A 16,386-nucleotide genomic window follows, 5' to 3' on the forward strand; every position below is an offset into this window, starting at 1 on the left:
ACTTCGGGCAGTGCGAGTGTCCATGGGCGGCGGTGACACTTAACATCAGATGAGCCTCCTGCTCGTCTGAAGAAATGGAAAACAAAACGTGGGAAGGCCACAAAAGTGATGGGCTGATCTGAAGAAATGGAGCAAACACAGTTTCAAATGGAAAGTTCGAGAAAGCCAAAAGAATACGTAATGGAAATAATAACTACTAAGTATCACAAAACTAACAACCATCTGATTTTTATTTTCTATGATATTGAAATGGTGTTATTATTATTAATTAAAACCACGTCTATTAGTACTTAATCTATAACAGTTATACAGAATAATAGTGGCGTGTCTACAAGTTAAACTATTTTTTTCATCTTTAATGATGACAGGAGGATATACACAAAGTAAAAATGTCAAGGAAACTCATGCAGAAATGCCAGGCGAAAAATCAAATTCAGAGACAAACATGTATTGGCTTTGACTTACTAGAGATATTAAATATCGCCTCTAGATTATAATTACGGAAGCAGGTACATAGTAAACCTAGTTTAACAATTCAAATATCCATATCAATTCTTAAAGGGCCAGCAACACATTTGCGAGCCTTCTAGCAATATGTGTCCATGGGCACTTAACATCACAAAAGCCTCGTTCTCTAAAGGTCAGTTTAAATATAAAACCAAAATCTTTACCAAATTTTAATTAATGAAGTACTCAAATTGTGTTTAACTGATAAAAATCAGTGCTAATTAAAACTGTAAAAGGACAGTTTGCGCAACAAACAAACATACAAATGTATTCTTTATATATAGAGGTGGTGGCTATTAAGTACTTATGATATAGTAAATAATCCAACAAATACAGTAGCACTTTGTGTCCATTAATGATAATTCCGATTATTTTTCAAACGAAATGAACATGCGAAACGGCTAACATAATACAAACAAATAACTTGATATTACGTAATTGTAATATTTTACTACATTTTTGATACTTACGGTATCATGTCATTCATGCCTCATTCACGTCTGAGACAAGAAAACTGAGAGACAAGTGTAAAGTACTCCTTCCTAAGGAGATTTGAAAAACTACACCAAATTCTAGACGAGAGAAGTTTGTTTGGAGTTTTCAAACTCTCGCGAGTTCAAAAGGCTCGCGAGTGCGTTGCTGGCCTTTTAAAAATTGGCACGCTCTTTTCTTGAAGGCCCTTAAGTCGAATTGGTTCGGAAATACTTCAGTGGGCGGCTGGTTCCACAAAAACGCGAAAACGTGAAAAACGCGCAATTGTGGAATGGCGGACGTCGAGATGTTACGGGTAGAATTTCGTATTCTGCCTCGGCGTCCGATGATGAAACACAGCTGCAGGTACCTACTAATCCGAACAACTCCTCTGAGCACTCTCCATGGTAAATGCGGTAGATGATGAAGATGCACCCCACAACTCTACGCAACGCCAAAGGATCAATGTTAATTGTTATCGGAAGTACTTTGTATTAGGCTATCGTTGTCTTACATAGTTTTCTGGAAATCGAACTCCAGGGTCAAATCCAATCTGTGTATGATCAATAAAGTCTCTAAAAGTATACTTAATAACTTCTGAAGTTTAAAACATTAAAAAGCACTCCGGTAAAACATTGAACTTTTCTACGTTTTGGGATAATGAGAATGCGTACCACAAGGAACTGTACATAATTGTATATAAAGCATGCCGACAATACATAACGAGTAAGTAGGCGCGATTAAAACAATTAACTTTGGCTGGTACGGGAGTGGTCGGCGGGGGGACAAGCTTCAAGCGATAGACGATTCTTCATTAAATATGATAACTACTTCGATATTTTTTTTACATATCCTATTTTTGAACTCTGGGAAGACGAAATAAAAAAACAGCTGGTCCCAACTGGATCGAGACCAATCGAGAGAGGACTGGCAATCTTTGGAGAAGGCCTTCACCTATAGAGGAGTTTTTACAGAACAATAATAGTTTAGAAGTAGGAAAAACTAACACAACTAAATTTAGGATACAAATTTAAATACTAACAAAACTAACACTAGTATACAGTAAGTAAAGTTAATTAATCCAACTTCCCGTTCTGCTGTAAGAATTAAAAGGCCTTTTTATTTTATTTTTGAACTAAATAATAATTAAACATTAATAAAGATACTTAGAACAAATCTAAAAGTTTGCTCCCTGTAGCAGCGGACCTTAATATTAATTCTAAGTTAACGCTGGCAGCATTTCCTCGCTGTATGCGACATATTTATTGAGCAAGGAAACCTATGTTTTTTTATAAGGATTAGTTGCATTTTCGGTAAGGCTGATTGACGATTTAGGATAAAGTCTTTTCGGTGTTTTGTAATTTTTGTACACTAAAACGTTTTTTGACAATACACTTTTAACAGCTGTCATCTCTATTCTTTGATTGGTATTTATTTGGGTGCGTATTCAGCATGTTCTAAATGAGACGCCAAAAAGGCTTTTTTTAATTAAAACTGTTGGGGATTAAAACTAAAATCTACTTAAAATGCAATTATTATTCCGTTAGATTCTTTTCATTACCTATTAACACTATTACAACAAAAATAGTATAAAAATAAAATCTCGCTCAGTTTATGACTTAGCCCATCAAGGGGTGGCATAGCGGAGCGGCGCGCAGAGCGGTAATTTGTTCCGTAATGGCTCCCTCGGTATATCTTTAATCTGTTCACTAATTGGATGGCCGACAGGGACGGACTGGAAAGTCTCTTCGTAATTGTAAAAAATCATAGCGTAGCTTTATTTATTCTTTTAGATCCCCTCGGAGATGTTCGCAATTAATATTTGGTTGTATGGTTTAGAAAGACGTCGTAAAGTAACATTACATTGTAAAGCTTTCTGTCAACTGAGCCTCTCTGTGAGTGTCTATGGGCAAAGGTATCATTTAACATCGGATAAGCCTGAAACATAAAAAAAATTCAAGGAGACTACAGAGGTCTGAACCCAAGAACGAGGTATTGTACTGAATTTGAACTGAGTTAGATATTCTTAATTCTTTTTCACAGTATAACCTTTAATCTTAAAAAGAAACGTAATCATATAGGTAATAAGTAATCTCCTCGCTCGACATCGTTATCGTGTTTAGTTCATTTGATAATTTATTACTCATATTTTCCAAATAGAATTATGATTACATTGTTTGTACCGTATAATAAATACAAAATGTCTCAAAAAGGTTAAAAACCTTATTATTTTCCAATCATCAAAAGACTCTTTCAATAAACTCTTAACGAAATCCGAATTAATATTTTTATCAACCATGTATTTATAATATTTAATTAACTGATTAAATTTAATTAATTAAATTTAATCAGTTAATTGTATTAAATACCTTGTTTGTTTGTTCCCTTTTTTAAATCTTTTTATTATAATGTATCATGTATTCCGTTTGTGGGTATGTTCTCGGTGTATTTGTTTGTTATTATATGTATTTTGTGTAAGCTGTAGGAGTACAATATAAATATATAAATAAATAAATATTGTAGATTTCAAATTCCGGAACTGGCAACGCAGTAGCGAGTGCAATAAATGCCAATTTTCACTAATCATCGTAATTAGCGCGCTGACTGTTTGTCAGTTATAGTCCGGGAGCCTGGCAACTCTTTAGAGGCGTGAATTTATAATTATAAACAAAATTCTCTTCAGTTTTGTATATTTATTATTTACTAATTCTTAAATGGCCGGCAATGCATTCGCGAACCCTCTGGCAATTAGTGTCCATGGGCGGCGGTATCACTAATATAAGGTGAGGCTCCTGCCCCTATGCACCCAATTTGATATATAGGTACATATATACATTAATGTAAACAGCTCAAAACAGTTTTGCGTGTCATATTTTTAAAGATAAATAGGTATAATCATCATTAATTGCTATAGTTGTGTTTAAAATGTGTTCATCACAAAGAACACGCATCATTAAACGCTTGTATGTAGTACATGTTACCAACTATTTTTAAAGAAGACGGCACATGTGTCTTAAAGCACTAAAATAGTATTATTGCTTTAGGTAAACATTGTTGTTTTAGAAGAGACTATAATACTAGTGTACCTATGTAGTAAGTAGGCTCTGCCATTTTATATTTTCAGCTCTCACGCTAAAGAGCTTGGGCGGAAACAAATTAAAGACATTAAGGTGCTAAGAAATGAACTTGATTGCTTACGTACGCCGTTAAGAGGCGACATTAGTCTAAAAAGTCATTTAGGAAGAAAGTCGAAAGTTACGTGTCAGACATTTGAACACGTCTTAACTAATAAACATTTTTCGGTCATATTATCGACAAAAGTTGCTTCAGCATAGAGCATAGAGCGTAGGAGTAGGTATATACCCAAATATTTTACGCTATAATTTTGATTCAACACGGATTTTAATCGAGGCACAAAACTTATATGTTAAATACACACATAAATATATGCATAACACCTGCTCGATATACGAATTTCTTCAAGATCGAACCCATTCTAGTTAAGCCCGTTTATAACAGTCCTAATAAAGACAAACTTAAGTTTAAAAAAAAAATACAACCCAGACAATTTTGTAAACATGGATGCGAAAGAGATAGCTTGCTTTCCATTTATCAAGTTAGAGTGTGACAAGAATAGTGTAATCAACTCTGTTGTTCCTAACGTTCGTCCGGGGGAGGATTCCCAACTTTTTTATTACTATTTTTTAGGCAGTGACGTCAGTGGTTAAATTATTTGTATTTTATAATTAAAGTAGTTTTAATATATACTTCTCAATCGTCACAATAATCACAGTAATATTATAAATAAAAAGATTTCAATGTATGTTTGTAACGAATTTGATCAAAAACCACTTTTGATCAATTTCAAAAAAAAATTCACCATTTGAATGCTACATTATCACTGATTAACACAGGCAAGAAAAAATAAGCAACTCATAACTACAATAATGTTGCCCAAGGTGTAAGATAATGCCTATATCTTTCATCGCATGCGCTGCGAAAACTATTGATTATAGAACAAAAAAAAGATCTACAATATTCAAGAACATATCAATATCTACAAAAAATACCCATACCCGTGCGAAGCCGGTACGGGCCGCTAGTCATTTATAACTAAAGACCAATAAGATGGTAGAATGTGCTTATCCAGATGCTATCTTTATTGTTTAATTACAATATCGCCAGAATAATACTCTGACTTTAACTTGTGCGGAAATTTGCTCATGCTCCTCTTACTGAAACTCGATTTCGTCCTTTTCTTAATTTTAATTATTAATTATATGCAGACATACGTGTTCAGTTGTAGTAAATATATCCAACGCATATATTATCTGTGCATATTTTCTCTTAAAACTAATTACTTACCACACTAGTAATAAAACACACAATTACGCTAAAATCTTTAATATTAACAATTATATACTCTACCGTCACAATAAACTTTCTTACAAATAATATACTCTACGGGACATTGCCTTAACGTCAGACGTGCATCTGTCAATGTCAGTATTTGGTATTTGACAGGTGTCATTGTGGTAGTAGACAAACTTAACCCCATAATGTCTATAATCTATTGAGTTACAAGTAGGACACTGAATCACGACGTAACACGAAAATATATTTCTTAACCAGGTACAATAATTATTATTGTTATAGCATCACTAGTAACTTGAAAACAATAGTATTTTAATACAAAAACTGTACTGATATTTTCGAACAAAAACAAGCCAGTCGTTAATACTATTGCAGTTAATATAGAATCTAAAAATATAACAAAAACTTAAGTTTGCGCAGACACCACAACTCTAGTTAACATAAATATATGTATTTTCACTTATATATACAACGCAGCAACGAAGGTTGTACATTTATCATGCAAATCAACTTATTAATATTGCAAACCAGCTTGCATATGGCTATTTGAAATTTTCTAACAAAAATATTAAATAATATCTTATTAAGTACTACATGTTAAAGTCCGCTCAGACGAGCCACCAACCAAATCTGTGACGAGTCTATGGATGACAGAAACAAGATGGTGCGAACTGACTTCCATACGTCAAAATTTTGACATACGGGAGTCACACTTATCGTTAAGTCTCGTCCTAACCACCCTCATATCACACAAAACGATTCCTAATTCCATTGGTTCTGCTGGATGACGTGCACCTTAATTTGATTGGTGAATGAACAACGCTCATTTGTTTGCCACCAATTTAGGCATATACGTAATGCGCAACTAAATGTATCCAGTTTTTTTCTACTACTTTTTTCAGCTACTTTATAATTTCTCAGTTATGGCGTAATTATTTTTGTCGGTTAGCAATGAGCGATGTTCGTAACAAGTACCAGTAGGATAAGTTAACACAACTTAAAACTAAAATGTAATGTAATGACTAGGTATTGCGTCATGAGATCTAGCGATGGACACGGCATTTTGAACGCCGCGAGATTTATGGTAACATTCAAAACAAATTATACGCAGTATTTTCTTAGTTTACCTACATTTTGAAATGTAACAGAAAGTTGGCTTATATATGCAAGGCTTGACTAACGTGATCCAACTAAGAGCTGATAAGAGTAAGATTCAAAATCATGACTTCTACTCTCCTGGCTTGGATTAAAAGCCTGATAAGAAACGAATACCGGTGATACTCATGAGGTCGTATTGACTCTATCAACCGATTCCGTTGCTAGTGATCTGAGTAGAACTATAAATATTTTCTGCTTTTTATTTTAAAAAGCGGAGACAATTTAAATGGTACACTAGTGAGGGTACATTGTAACCAGCTTTCATTAAAATATCATTTTATCACAACGAAAATCACCAAAATTGCCAAATCAATATCAATCAACAATTTTTCCAATCAACTAGCAAATAAATTTGAATTTATATAGCTTATATATTTGTAATTTAATATTCTCTGTTACCTTTAAATTTATCACCGAATTTGTTTGATGTGTAAATAAATACTCAAAGGTATGCAAAACAGAATCGACCGCTTACATTAGATTTGTGGACGAACAAAGTAATTTCGTATTATAGATATTCCGAAGGCAGCCCCGAACAACAAAAATACTCTTTCAATAAAAATACTAAAAAACCTAAAGTCCTACCTATTTACACAAAACTAGTTAAAGGACACGATTCATTTTACATTTACTTAAAAACAAAATAGCGAATTGTGTCCCTTAAATCGTTTTCATTGCAAACCAATTATAAGGGTATTTACACACGAGCGACATTTAATCAGCGACTATTGACTATCGTGTATTCGTTGTAATATATTAAGTTGTGTCTTTATTGGTCTTATGAGCCCGATGCTATATTTTAATTGAGAAATAAGTTTCTAAAATCCTATTCCGATTTAAAAAACTAGAGTCTATCACTTATTTGCACTTGTATTAATCTTATTGACTCTTAGGGTGACATTTAGTTGCTTAGTTACTCTCATACGCCAAAAATGTATTAGAATTTGATATATGGGAATGATAGTTAGCCCTATATCTGTGCTCTAATCTAATGCATAGGCTAAGATATAATGTCAATTGCATAAGTCCATTGAAAAGCTAGCGTGCAAACGCACAACATCAGGGTTGAACGTCTAACATGGCTTCATAACAAGCTCGTTTAATTTTTTTTTACTATATTAGAAATGTTGACAAAAAAGTCGCACGACTAAATGTCGCACGCGTGTCTCCTACTTAGAAAAAGCTGTCTAGTAACATCGACTATTGCAAGTTCTATAGAAACAAACAGTGGACAGGGATATGTTTGAACATTTATTGGGCTAAGGCGCGTTTTGCGAATACAATTTTTAAAAATGATGAAGATACGAAGAACATGGCAAGATTTCAATTATATATATTTAAATAACAAAAAAAAAACAAATACGAAATATTTGTTGAGAAATTAAATCATGAAACATGGGCTAATTATAGTACCGTATAGTTACTACAAGACCGATGAAAATGGTAACCATGGTAACACATATTGTCGGTACTAATATTAAAAAAAAACATTCTCAAAAAGCGCCTCAACCTATTGAATAAAACTTATACAATCTAACGCCGCGTATATCTATCCGGATGAGGTCGTCTCGGAGGGTTTAAAACTGAAAAAATATCGTAAATTTACTAAATAATGTTTTGTCTCACTCATCTATACAAAGAGTGATATAGACAAAATATTGGGCAATGGTTTACATTAGTTAAAGAGATACTATTGTTTAGTATGAAGGTTTCAATTAAATATACAGGATGTCCCAAAAAGAGTGTCAAGTGGTGCTCCAGAGATAGGGCAGTCTTAGATACTAAACTCCATTTTTACCATTTTTTGTAGTTAAAACTTTTAAATATTTCTTAAAAGAGTAAAAAATTTGGGAACTATATTTTTCATACAATATTCAATTCATAATTTATTAAGTTCAAAATGGCTAGATATTAAAAAAAAAATGAGATAACTTTAGTTTAACAAATTCCCAAAGCAATAATTATTTGAATAAATTACCTGGATGGACCGGCCCTGGGGATCGCCTGCACCACGCCCCAGGAGACATCTGATTAAATATACACATGTGAAGTTTTTAAAGAAATGAGCCTAATTTAGATGGCTAAAGGTAAATCATCGTTGTTAACGTGATTCGCACCATATTTTCATGACATAAAATATATGTGTATATATATGATTAATTGATTCCTATACTTTGGATAAGAACGCCATCCCTTATCATAGAAAAATGATCAAACCGTAATTATTGTGATAATAATAATTATTGCGTTAAAGCTAGACAGAATGGCGCCGTAACGCGTTACGTAACGAAACGGTTTACCCCCTCCCATAAGAAGTTATCACTGCAATTAATGGAGCATCGCGCAAGTGAAGTATTACGTCATTTGTCATTTTTACGATTAAACTCAAAACAAGGGTAGTGAATCTGTGCAATCTTTGAATAAAATTAGCTTTGGAGTAAACGTCATACCTGTCGCAATAAATAAGGCGGCCTATATTGCATGGGGAAGTTATTATCCCGAAATATCCCCCTATTCCTATCCGGTCTCTCGGGCCGGATAACCGGTCTCTGGCCTTCGGTCCGATCTTTCTCGTCCCTCTCGGTTCGGCCTCTGTAGCGGAAATCTTGTCTTTGGTCCTGTCTATTGTCAAATTTTCTGTCGTTGTCTGAAATGTATTTATTTAATTGTACATGCTCTGTTTATAGACCTTAATCAAGGTGGTAGAAGCGGAGAGATGACAGATTTTTTTAAATCTTCTCGATTAATTACTTTTATGTAATAGGGGGCAAACGGGCAAGAGACCGGGAGGATGTTAAGTGATACCGTTGTGCTACACTCACAGTACCAGAGTACTCAAAAGTGCGTTGCCGGCTTTTATAACTGGTGCGCTCCTTTATTGGTTCAGAAATTCATCAATGGGCAGCTGATTCCACAAAGTGGTGGTGCGCGGCAAAAACTGCCTTGAAATTCCGTATTCTGCCTCGATGTCCGATTATAAAATACTGCAGGTTTCTGACTTTTAAAACTACTAAATTAAGGTATCCTGGGACTAAGGTGTGTAGCACCAAATTAAAAAAAGTTACGACGTCGCCAAACTATTTAATTCGTATCCTTAAGGTGATTATTAGTTTTAACATACTAACGTAGAATATAACACATTGCTTGGTTTTGTCTTACTTTCTACGCAAAAATGTATGTAAACTATAAAATAAATTCACACATATTTCATAACCGGTAAGTTAATAAAAACTTAATAGAAAAGATTACAAGATTTTAATATGTACAAATCACTTACAATTATTTTTCGCTTGTATATTCCGTATTGAATTTACAATCGCCCGAGCGGCCGAACTCAACTGCGCTTCATCGGTTGGCCTCCTAGAAACATTGTGTAGATAAATGTTGTGTGGTTTTATGAAACCACGGTAAAAGTGAAACTTTTTTTCACATTATAGACATTTAACTAAAAATATTCCATTAAGGGTATAAAATCGCTTTATCAATCTTAATTTTATACTTGGAAAATTGGAATGATAATGGGACTAATAAAAGTAGACTAAGTCTCCAACTAATATTTTTATTGAATTCTGTGACTTGGAGAGTACGACATACATAATACTTAACAATTATTTATACTATATACACATATTAAAATAGCGTGGAGCACTGGTATAAATGAATAATAGTCTATACACTACACGGTCAAATGCTGCGAACTATGTGCGCCGCCATATTGGCCTTGGCTGCTATGACGAGCGCCTTTCACTTTATCCCTACTCCGCGGCCGACCGTCACGCGACATGCGCCACACAGACCAAAAAGTTTGAGACGATGAAATAAAAGTTTTACTTTAATAATGCAAGAAATATATGTTGAATACACCACAGCGTACATAATGCATTTTTTATCTTTTCTAAAATACATGACAAATACGATGAACATACATATTATAAAAAATAATATACACTCGTTATGTACCTATCATTAGTTAAGTCACATATACATGTCGCAGCCAATAAGCTTAATTAGCCGTTCAACTAACAGCCTAGCCCTTTAACTAAACGGCACCGTTTAACTAGTCTATCAGCGTTTCGCCCATTTATGGTGTGTTATGAACAAATTTTTCTTACCCATTAACTCTCCCGTTAAAGTTAGCGGGATAACTTCCCAGTATCCCAGATCCGTTGTTAGCCCTCCAGTCTGTTCTTCTCTCACTCTTATCTTTTGTATTCATTTGCGCCATCTGTAAATATTAAACATTTAACCGATAAAGTTTATTTTTAACATTTATTACAAAAATAGGGATTTAATAAACGTCAAAATCCAAGTCGTCTGTAAACTTATTGAGAGATGATGTGAAGAATAATCACCATGTCTAAGAATTAAGAAGACTGATTGAAATTTAGCCCAGTATATTTCTGATAATTTAGAAAATGTTGCTAGTTGAAAAATACGATACAAATTATTCCGAATGGAATTAATTTAATGTTATGTCAAATCCAATAATTTTCTACCATTCATTAGTGTTACCGCTCATATTATCTTCTAAGTTTAAACAATAACAAATTTTCGTACGTAAAAACTTACAAAAATTTCTTCAGCTCTGTGCTTGCATTTACACTAAAACTTAGTTAAGTTCTAGTTAATCGCTTAGAAGCATACCTGTTCTTTAATCTGCTGTATCTTAACAGCTATCTCCGTCGAGTCCGTCTCTTCTTTCTTCTCCAGCGGGGTTTGAGGTGTAGTGCGAGAAGAGTTGGGGAGGGAGTTGCGTTTCTTCTGCGTCATGTTGTTCCTACATTCTGGTACTATTGGGTATACCGGCTGACATATTGGATATGGTTGTGGTAGGACCTGAAGAATAAAAAAAAGCCAATTATTGTAACTTGGTGAGGAAAGTAAATATTTTGCGACACCAACAGTTTATATAATGTTCGATAAATATACATAAATGCGTCAGATTTCATTTCAACATTGACCTACTGACACGGCTCACAATAATAATATAATGTAAATGTGATATAAGTAGTATTTAAGATATTGTTTTATAACAACAAATCAGACTTGAATATTGCTCGATCTTATTAATTTTTTCTTTTTCTCAAAGTGGCACTCAATACCCTTGAGATAATCCCACCACTTTGGACCTTTGATCCTACCCATAGAGCTCCGTCTGTTACATTTAGTCTGTGTGCTGTAAATTGATCCGGCTCGAAGGACCATTTTTGATCAGTTTAAAAATAATCTATTGAATAATTTATGGAACAGATATTCTCGTCGAAATAACATAAATCTTGATCGCAAGAGGAGATTTTCGATCGTTGACAGTAGGAATCTCTAGCAGATGTTTACTTTAGTTTTAACTAAATTTATTGGTTTAATTTACATCTCAATCAACACGCTGTTATTACAAAGAAAATTTTAAATTCAATATCAAGATACCTGTGGATATACAACGTTGTACGGCTGATAGCCAATGTTGGGGCAAACCATGGGATAGACATCGTGTAGCATCAATTTTGGCGCAGCCGGACTGGCTATTGGCACGGGCGGTTGGATGCCCTGCCATTGAATTTGCTCTTGATACGTCTAAAAAATATTTCTTCGGGATTATTTATCGATGGAAACTATTTCCATAAAATAATTCTTTCAAACCTTTATATTAATTCAATATGTCGTAAAAGAAATTTTTTATTATAAATAATTTAAATTTACTATGTTTACATATATAATTCTACAGTTTGTGTGTATGTAACTGAAGTCCTCTTAAACGTATGGACCGATTCAACGATTTTTTTGTATGCGATTATGGCGCCGTGGATGGATTACATTTACAAATCAGACCGGCAGATGGCGCTACATTCGGTACTTTCATACTTTTAATATCCTAATAGCTTGAAATATCATGCAGGACAACGTTTGTCAGGTGTCCTAGTAATATATAGAAATTGAGGCTAACAGTAATAATATATAGTTATTACAAAATATTAATTACTCACCGGATAGTGTTGTATGGGAGGCTGAAGAATAACGTTTGGGACAGGATACGAAGGTACCATAGTCGGTACTTCCACTGGACTGTAACCCATACTATATCTGTAGCAATAAAATATACTTATATCTGTGGCCATAGGTCATACTATAAATGTGATTTCATTACTTTACTAGAAAATCAATTAATTATTAAGAAATTTTGATGGCACTATTAAAATATGAAACACTCGATATATTAATAGGTCATACTGAGCAAAAATGTAATCATTGTCTTATATAATTAATAGATGACCATAGATATAATTGTTAATACTCTGGAGTAGTTATACTCTGTCATATTCTGTGGATCTATGGTATTAATAAAGTTTGGCATTTAACTCAACAAATACCTTTCAATGAACTTATTAACTTGTTCATAAAGGGGAGTAAAAAGTATAAAAATACACAAACCCTCGTTGCAGCACAGGATCTTGACATCCGCCATATGCATTGAACTCAGTTGGATATGGATAGCTCGGGTCTGTATATATCGAAAAACTTTAAAATATCGTTAAAATTTATGTGCGTTTTTGAGCGGTGTTGGAGTTCGTTCGAACCCCGACTGTCAACTAATTGTTTTATTTTATAAAACGGCAAACGGGAGGCTTACCTCAAGTGATACCGCCGCTTAATGCCAGTGCGTTGCCGGCTTTTAGAATTGGTACGCTCTTTTCTTGAAGGACCCTAAGTCGAATTGAAATTAACCCGAGTCGAAATACTTCAGCTGCTGTTTCCACTTATGGACATCTCTATTATGTGTGTACGTTACACTAGCTCGTAGTGTGAAGAAAAATACGTAAAAACGTACGCTCCAAAGAACGATAAATATATTGCATATAAAAAAAAATCAGAAAATAAGTTCCTTTTTACCATATAACACTTACCTATACGGAACGTGTTATCAGTGTGTGGTGACTGCGATAGATGCTTCTGATCTTCAGCTCCCAGCATCTGCTGGTACAGTGGCTGCATTTGCTGGTCCTGGAAAATGTTACTAATTTATATTTCTCTCATAAACTGTATTTATTTGATGAAAATAAGTAATATATTTGAGTATGCTATGTGATTATATAATAAATATATAGAGAAGGCTTCCAAATGTGTTTTGTATGTTTGTTGTGTACAGATTTATCGGAAACTAAGTTATTTCCAGATGATCAGTTTTAGCAGGTACATTCCAAATTAGGTAAAGTTCACGGTTTCAGGTTCTCTTCTTTTTAATATAGGTACTGGTAATAGGTATAGGTTACAAAATATTACGTATACTGATACATAACATTTGTTAGAGATTTGAAGTCAGCATTTTAGTTTAAATTGTGATTATGTGTACGACACATAAGCCAGCTTACTAGCTGTATACAATAAATATCATATTTATTTAAATAACTGTTTGACAGTAATAAGACTGAAAAACTATCCCAATTCACAATATTAAATAAATGTTTTTAAATGCGATGTGTTTATTATAAAATTGGCAAATAAATAATTAATTAAAACTCACCATTCTACATGGTGTAACGAAAGGGTAATGTTGTGGTAGCGTTGGATACATCATATTTGTTAATGAGACCGGTCCTAGAAGAAAAACATACACAATTGTAACAACAATCATTTCTTAATACAATAGGAAATTAGTCATTTTTGTTTTGGGTAACTCTGCTCAGATTAAATTCAATCCATCAAATCTATCCTCACCGTGATAACACTTAGAACGCGAGATTGGCGGAATTGTGATTGCCATAGAAGTCGCCATCACTACATATTATAAAACAAAGTCGCTTTCTCTGTCCCTATGTCCCTTTGTATGCTTAAATCTTTAAAACTACGAAACCGATTTTGATGCGGTTTTTTTAATAGATAGAGTGATTCAAGAGGAAGGTTTATATGTATAATAACATCCATTAAATAGTGGAGAGGTACTGTTGTTTCTGAGGTTTCTAATGTGATGTCGTAAATAATTACATTTTTTACATTGCAAACGCAGGCTGAACCCTACGAGTTTTATCAAAATAATGTAGTAAGTATTGTACACATTGAAAAGATCTACAGAAAAATCCGCTATGGTATATGTCTATCTCTTATGGACAACCCGCAATAACTTTATTTTTGCCATTTAATTTTTACGACAAATAATGGCTAATTTTCGAAGCGATTTTAACCAATACAGCATTAATCCTTAACCAATAAAATACCTGGAATACATTGTTTATTTAATATAGATCTATACAGCCCATTACAGCTTATTTAGCAGCGATCGAACGCGTATATTATCGGAGCTTTCCAGCGACGGAAATAACAATACATAATAAAAACCTGCTTTTCATCAGCATTGCACCCGTGCGAAGCCGGGGCGGGTCACTAGTTAAAAATAAAGTGAAGTGAAGTGATGGAAATTTGACATAATTAATAAAGTGTGTTATGGAAAGGACCAATGGGAAGGAGAAGAGCGCGCCCAAAAAAAGTTGGATAGAAGAAATAGAAGTGGTAGGAGAAAGAAAGGAAGTGACCTGTGAAGGGTTTGTGATCGACGGTACAGAATTAAATCAAAGCTAAATGTTTTATTATTTTGTCATGGTTGGAAATTAAACGTGGTTTCTATAAGTATTAAACTCTATAATAATAATAATCGCCTCAAAAATACTTGATAGAAGATACTTACTGATATTAGGATCCTGTATAGGTATGGGCGTCATTTTATTCTGTTGCATCATTTGAGTTTCTGACACATCTTGGTGATAATTCACTATAGCCTGCGGTGGTGGTGTTATCTGTGAAAAAGGCATATATTTTGGGATATTTGCAGGGTATTTTGGGGTTTGTGTGACTTCTAATATTACGTCAGTCATGTTTTAAAATAACAGATACAGTGGTGTACAATGCCTTATATTTCCCAGGCAATTGGGGTCCTGGATTTTATTCTTGGCGAAACAATAATTGCAATGAAACAACAGCCTTTAATGAAAAATTACTAATAGTAATAAAAAAGTGGACACACCCCTTCTTCATACAATACATATAAGGCAAACTTAATCCATATTCTTGGCTCTAATACAAACTATTTACAAAACTCAATCATGTACCTTATACCACAAATTACCAGTAAATTGATGTATAGAATACTAAAGAATGCTTCAATTATGAAATATCCTTTTTTAGACATAATAACTAAATTTCCAATATATTAAATATATTTTAATGATCTATGCATCCTACAATTTATTTTGTATAAGTACGTAATAAAACTGTGTTTTTTGTCTATGTTGAATGTGTATTCTGGTTTTGCTTGTAGCTGTAGGAATACTAATAAGCAAATAAATATATTAGTGCCCCATTTTACATATTTTTAATTTACTATCGCTTCATAAATACCTCTTCCATTCTAAATCCTTGCCCATAGCTGCTATACTCCTGACTTGGATACTGAACTTCCTGTACTTTTCTATGATTCTCAAACGTTCTATTTTCAAACACCGGCCGCTGATTGGGCGACTCGTAAGGCTTCTGATTGGCTGGCGAATTCAATTCAAACTTTTGAGATTCGAATGATTTTTGGGTTTCATACTGTTTCTGATGGTCAACAGATTTTTGGTGTTCGATATTCGAATTTTCAATCTGGATTTCTGTTCGCTGCGGTGGGACTTCGTATACGGGTTTTGCCTCTTTTTGGATTTCTGGTTTTTGTATGGGTTCAGGCGATGGAGGTGCTTCTTTTGGTTCAATTCCTTTTACTGGACTGTTTGGCATTGAATTGTTTTTAGATCCTGGCGGAGTAGTCTGTCAAGAAATATCAAATAAACTCTAATTGTCTTAAAGAGGACTGTCAAATCGAAATCCAAAATTTGTGATTTATAATTAATTAAA

At 33.7% G+C, this 16,386-nt stretch overlaps 1 protein-coding gene across 2 annotated transcripts in view; it reads right to left on the minus strand.

The window, feature by feature from the left end:
- Positions 1 to 5,366: 5,366 nt before the first annotated feature.
- Positions 5,367 to 16,386, minus strand: part of LOC110997653 (cAMP-regulated phosphoprotein 21) — a 42,115-nt gene continuing 31,095 nt past the window's right edge. For both annotated transcript variants that reach the window (XM_045631250.1, XM_045631249.1), the window contains exons 20-32: positions 15,895 to 16,299; positions 15,185 to 15,293; positions 14,027 to 14,100; positions 13,410 to 13,506; positions 12,937 to 13,006; positions 12,492 to 12,588; positions 11,935 to 12,081; positions 11,155 to 11,346; positions 10,623 to 10,735; positions 9,788 to 9,870; positions 8,961 to 9,157; positions 8,489 to 8,537; positions 5,367 to 8,093 (exon numbers count right to left, since the gene is read on the minus strand). In XM_045631250.1, coding sequence (XP_045487206.1) covers positions 8,044 to 8,093; positions 8,489 to 8,537; positions 8,961 to 9,157; positions 9,788 to 9,870; positions 10,623 to 10,735; positions 11,155 to 11,346; positions 11,935 to 12,081; positions 12,492 to 12,588; positions 12,937 to 13,006; positions 13,410 to 13,506; positions 14,027 to 14,100; positions 15,185 to 15,293; positions 15,895 to 16,299 — 1,683 coding nt within the window. In that variant the 3' untranslated portion in view covers positions 5,367 to 8,043. The remainder of the gene's footprint in view (positions 8,094 to 8,488; positions 8,538 to 8,960; positions 9,158 to 9,787; positions 9,871 to 10,622; positions 10,736 to 11,154; positions 11,347 to 11,934; positions 12,082 to 12,491; positions 12,589 to 12,936; positions 13,007 to 13,409; positions 13,507 to 14,026; positions 14,101 to 15,184; positions 15,294 to 15,894; positions 16,300 to 16,386) is intronic.

Source organism: Pieris rapae, chromosome 15 (assembly GCF_905147795.1).
Source record: "Pieris rapae chromosome 15, ilPieRapa1.1, whole genome shotgun sequence".
NCBI classification, from domain to species: domain Eukaryota; kingdom Metazoa; phylum Arthropoda; class Insecta; order Lepidoptera; family Pieridae; genus Pieris; species Pieris rapae.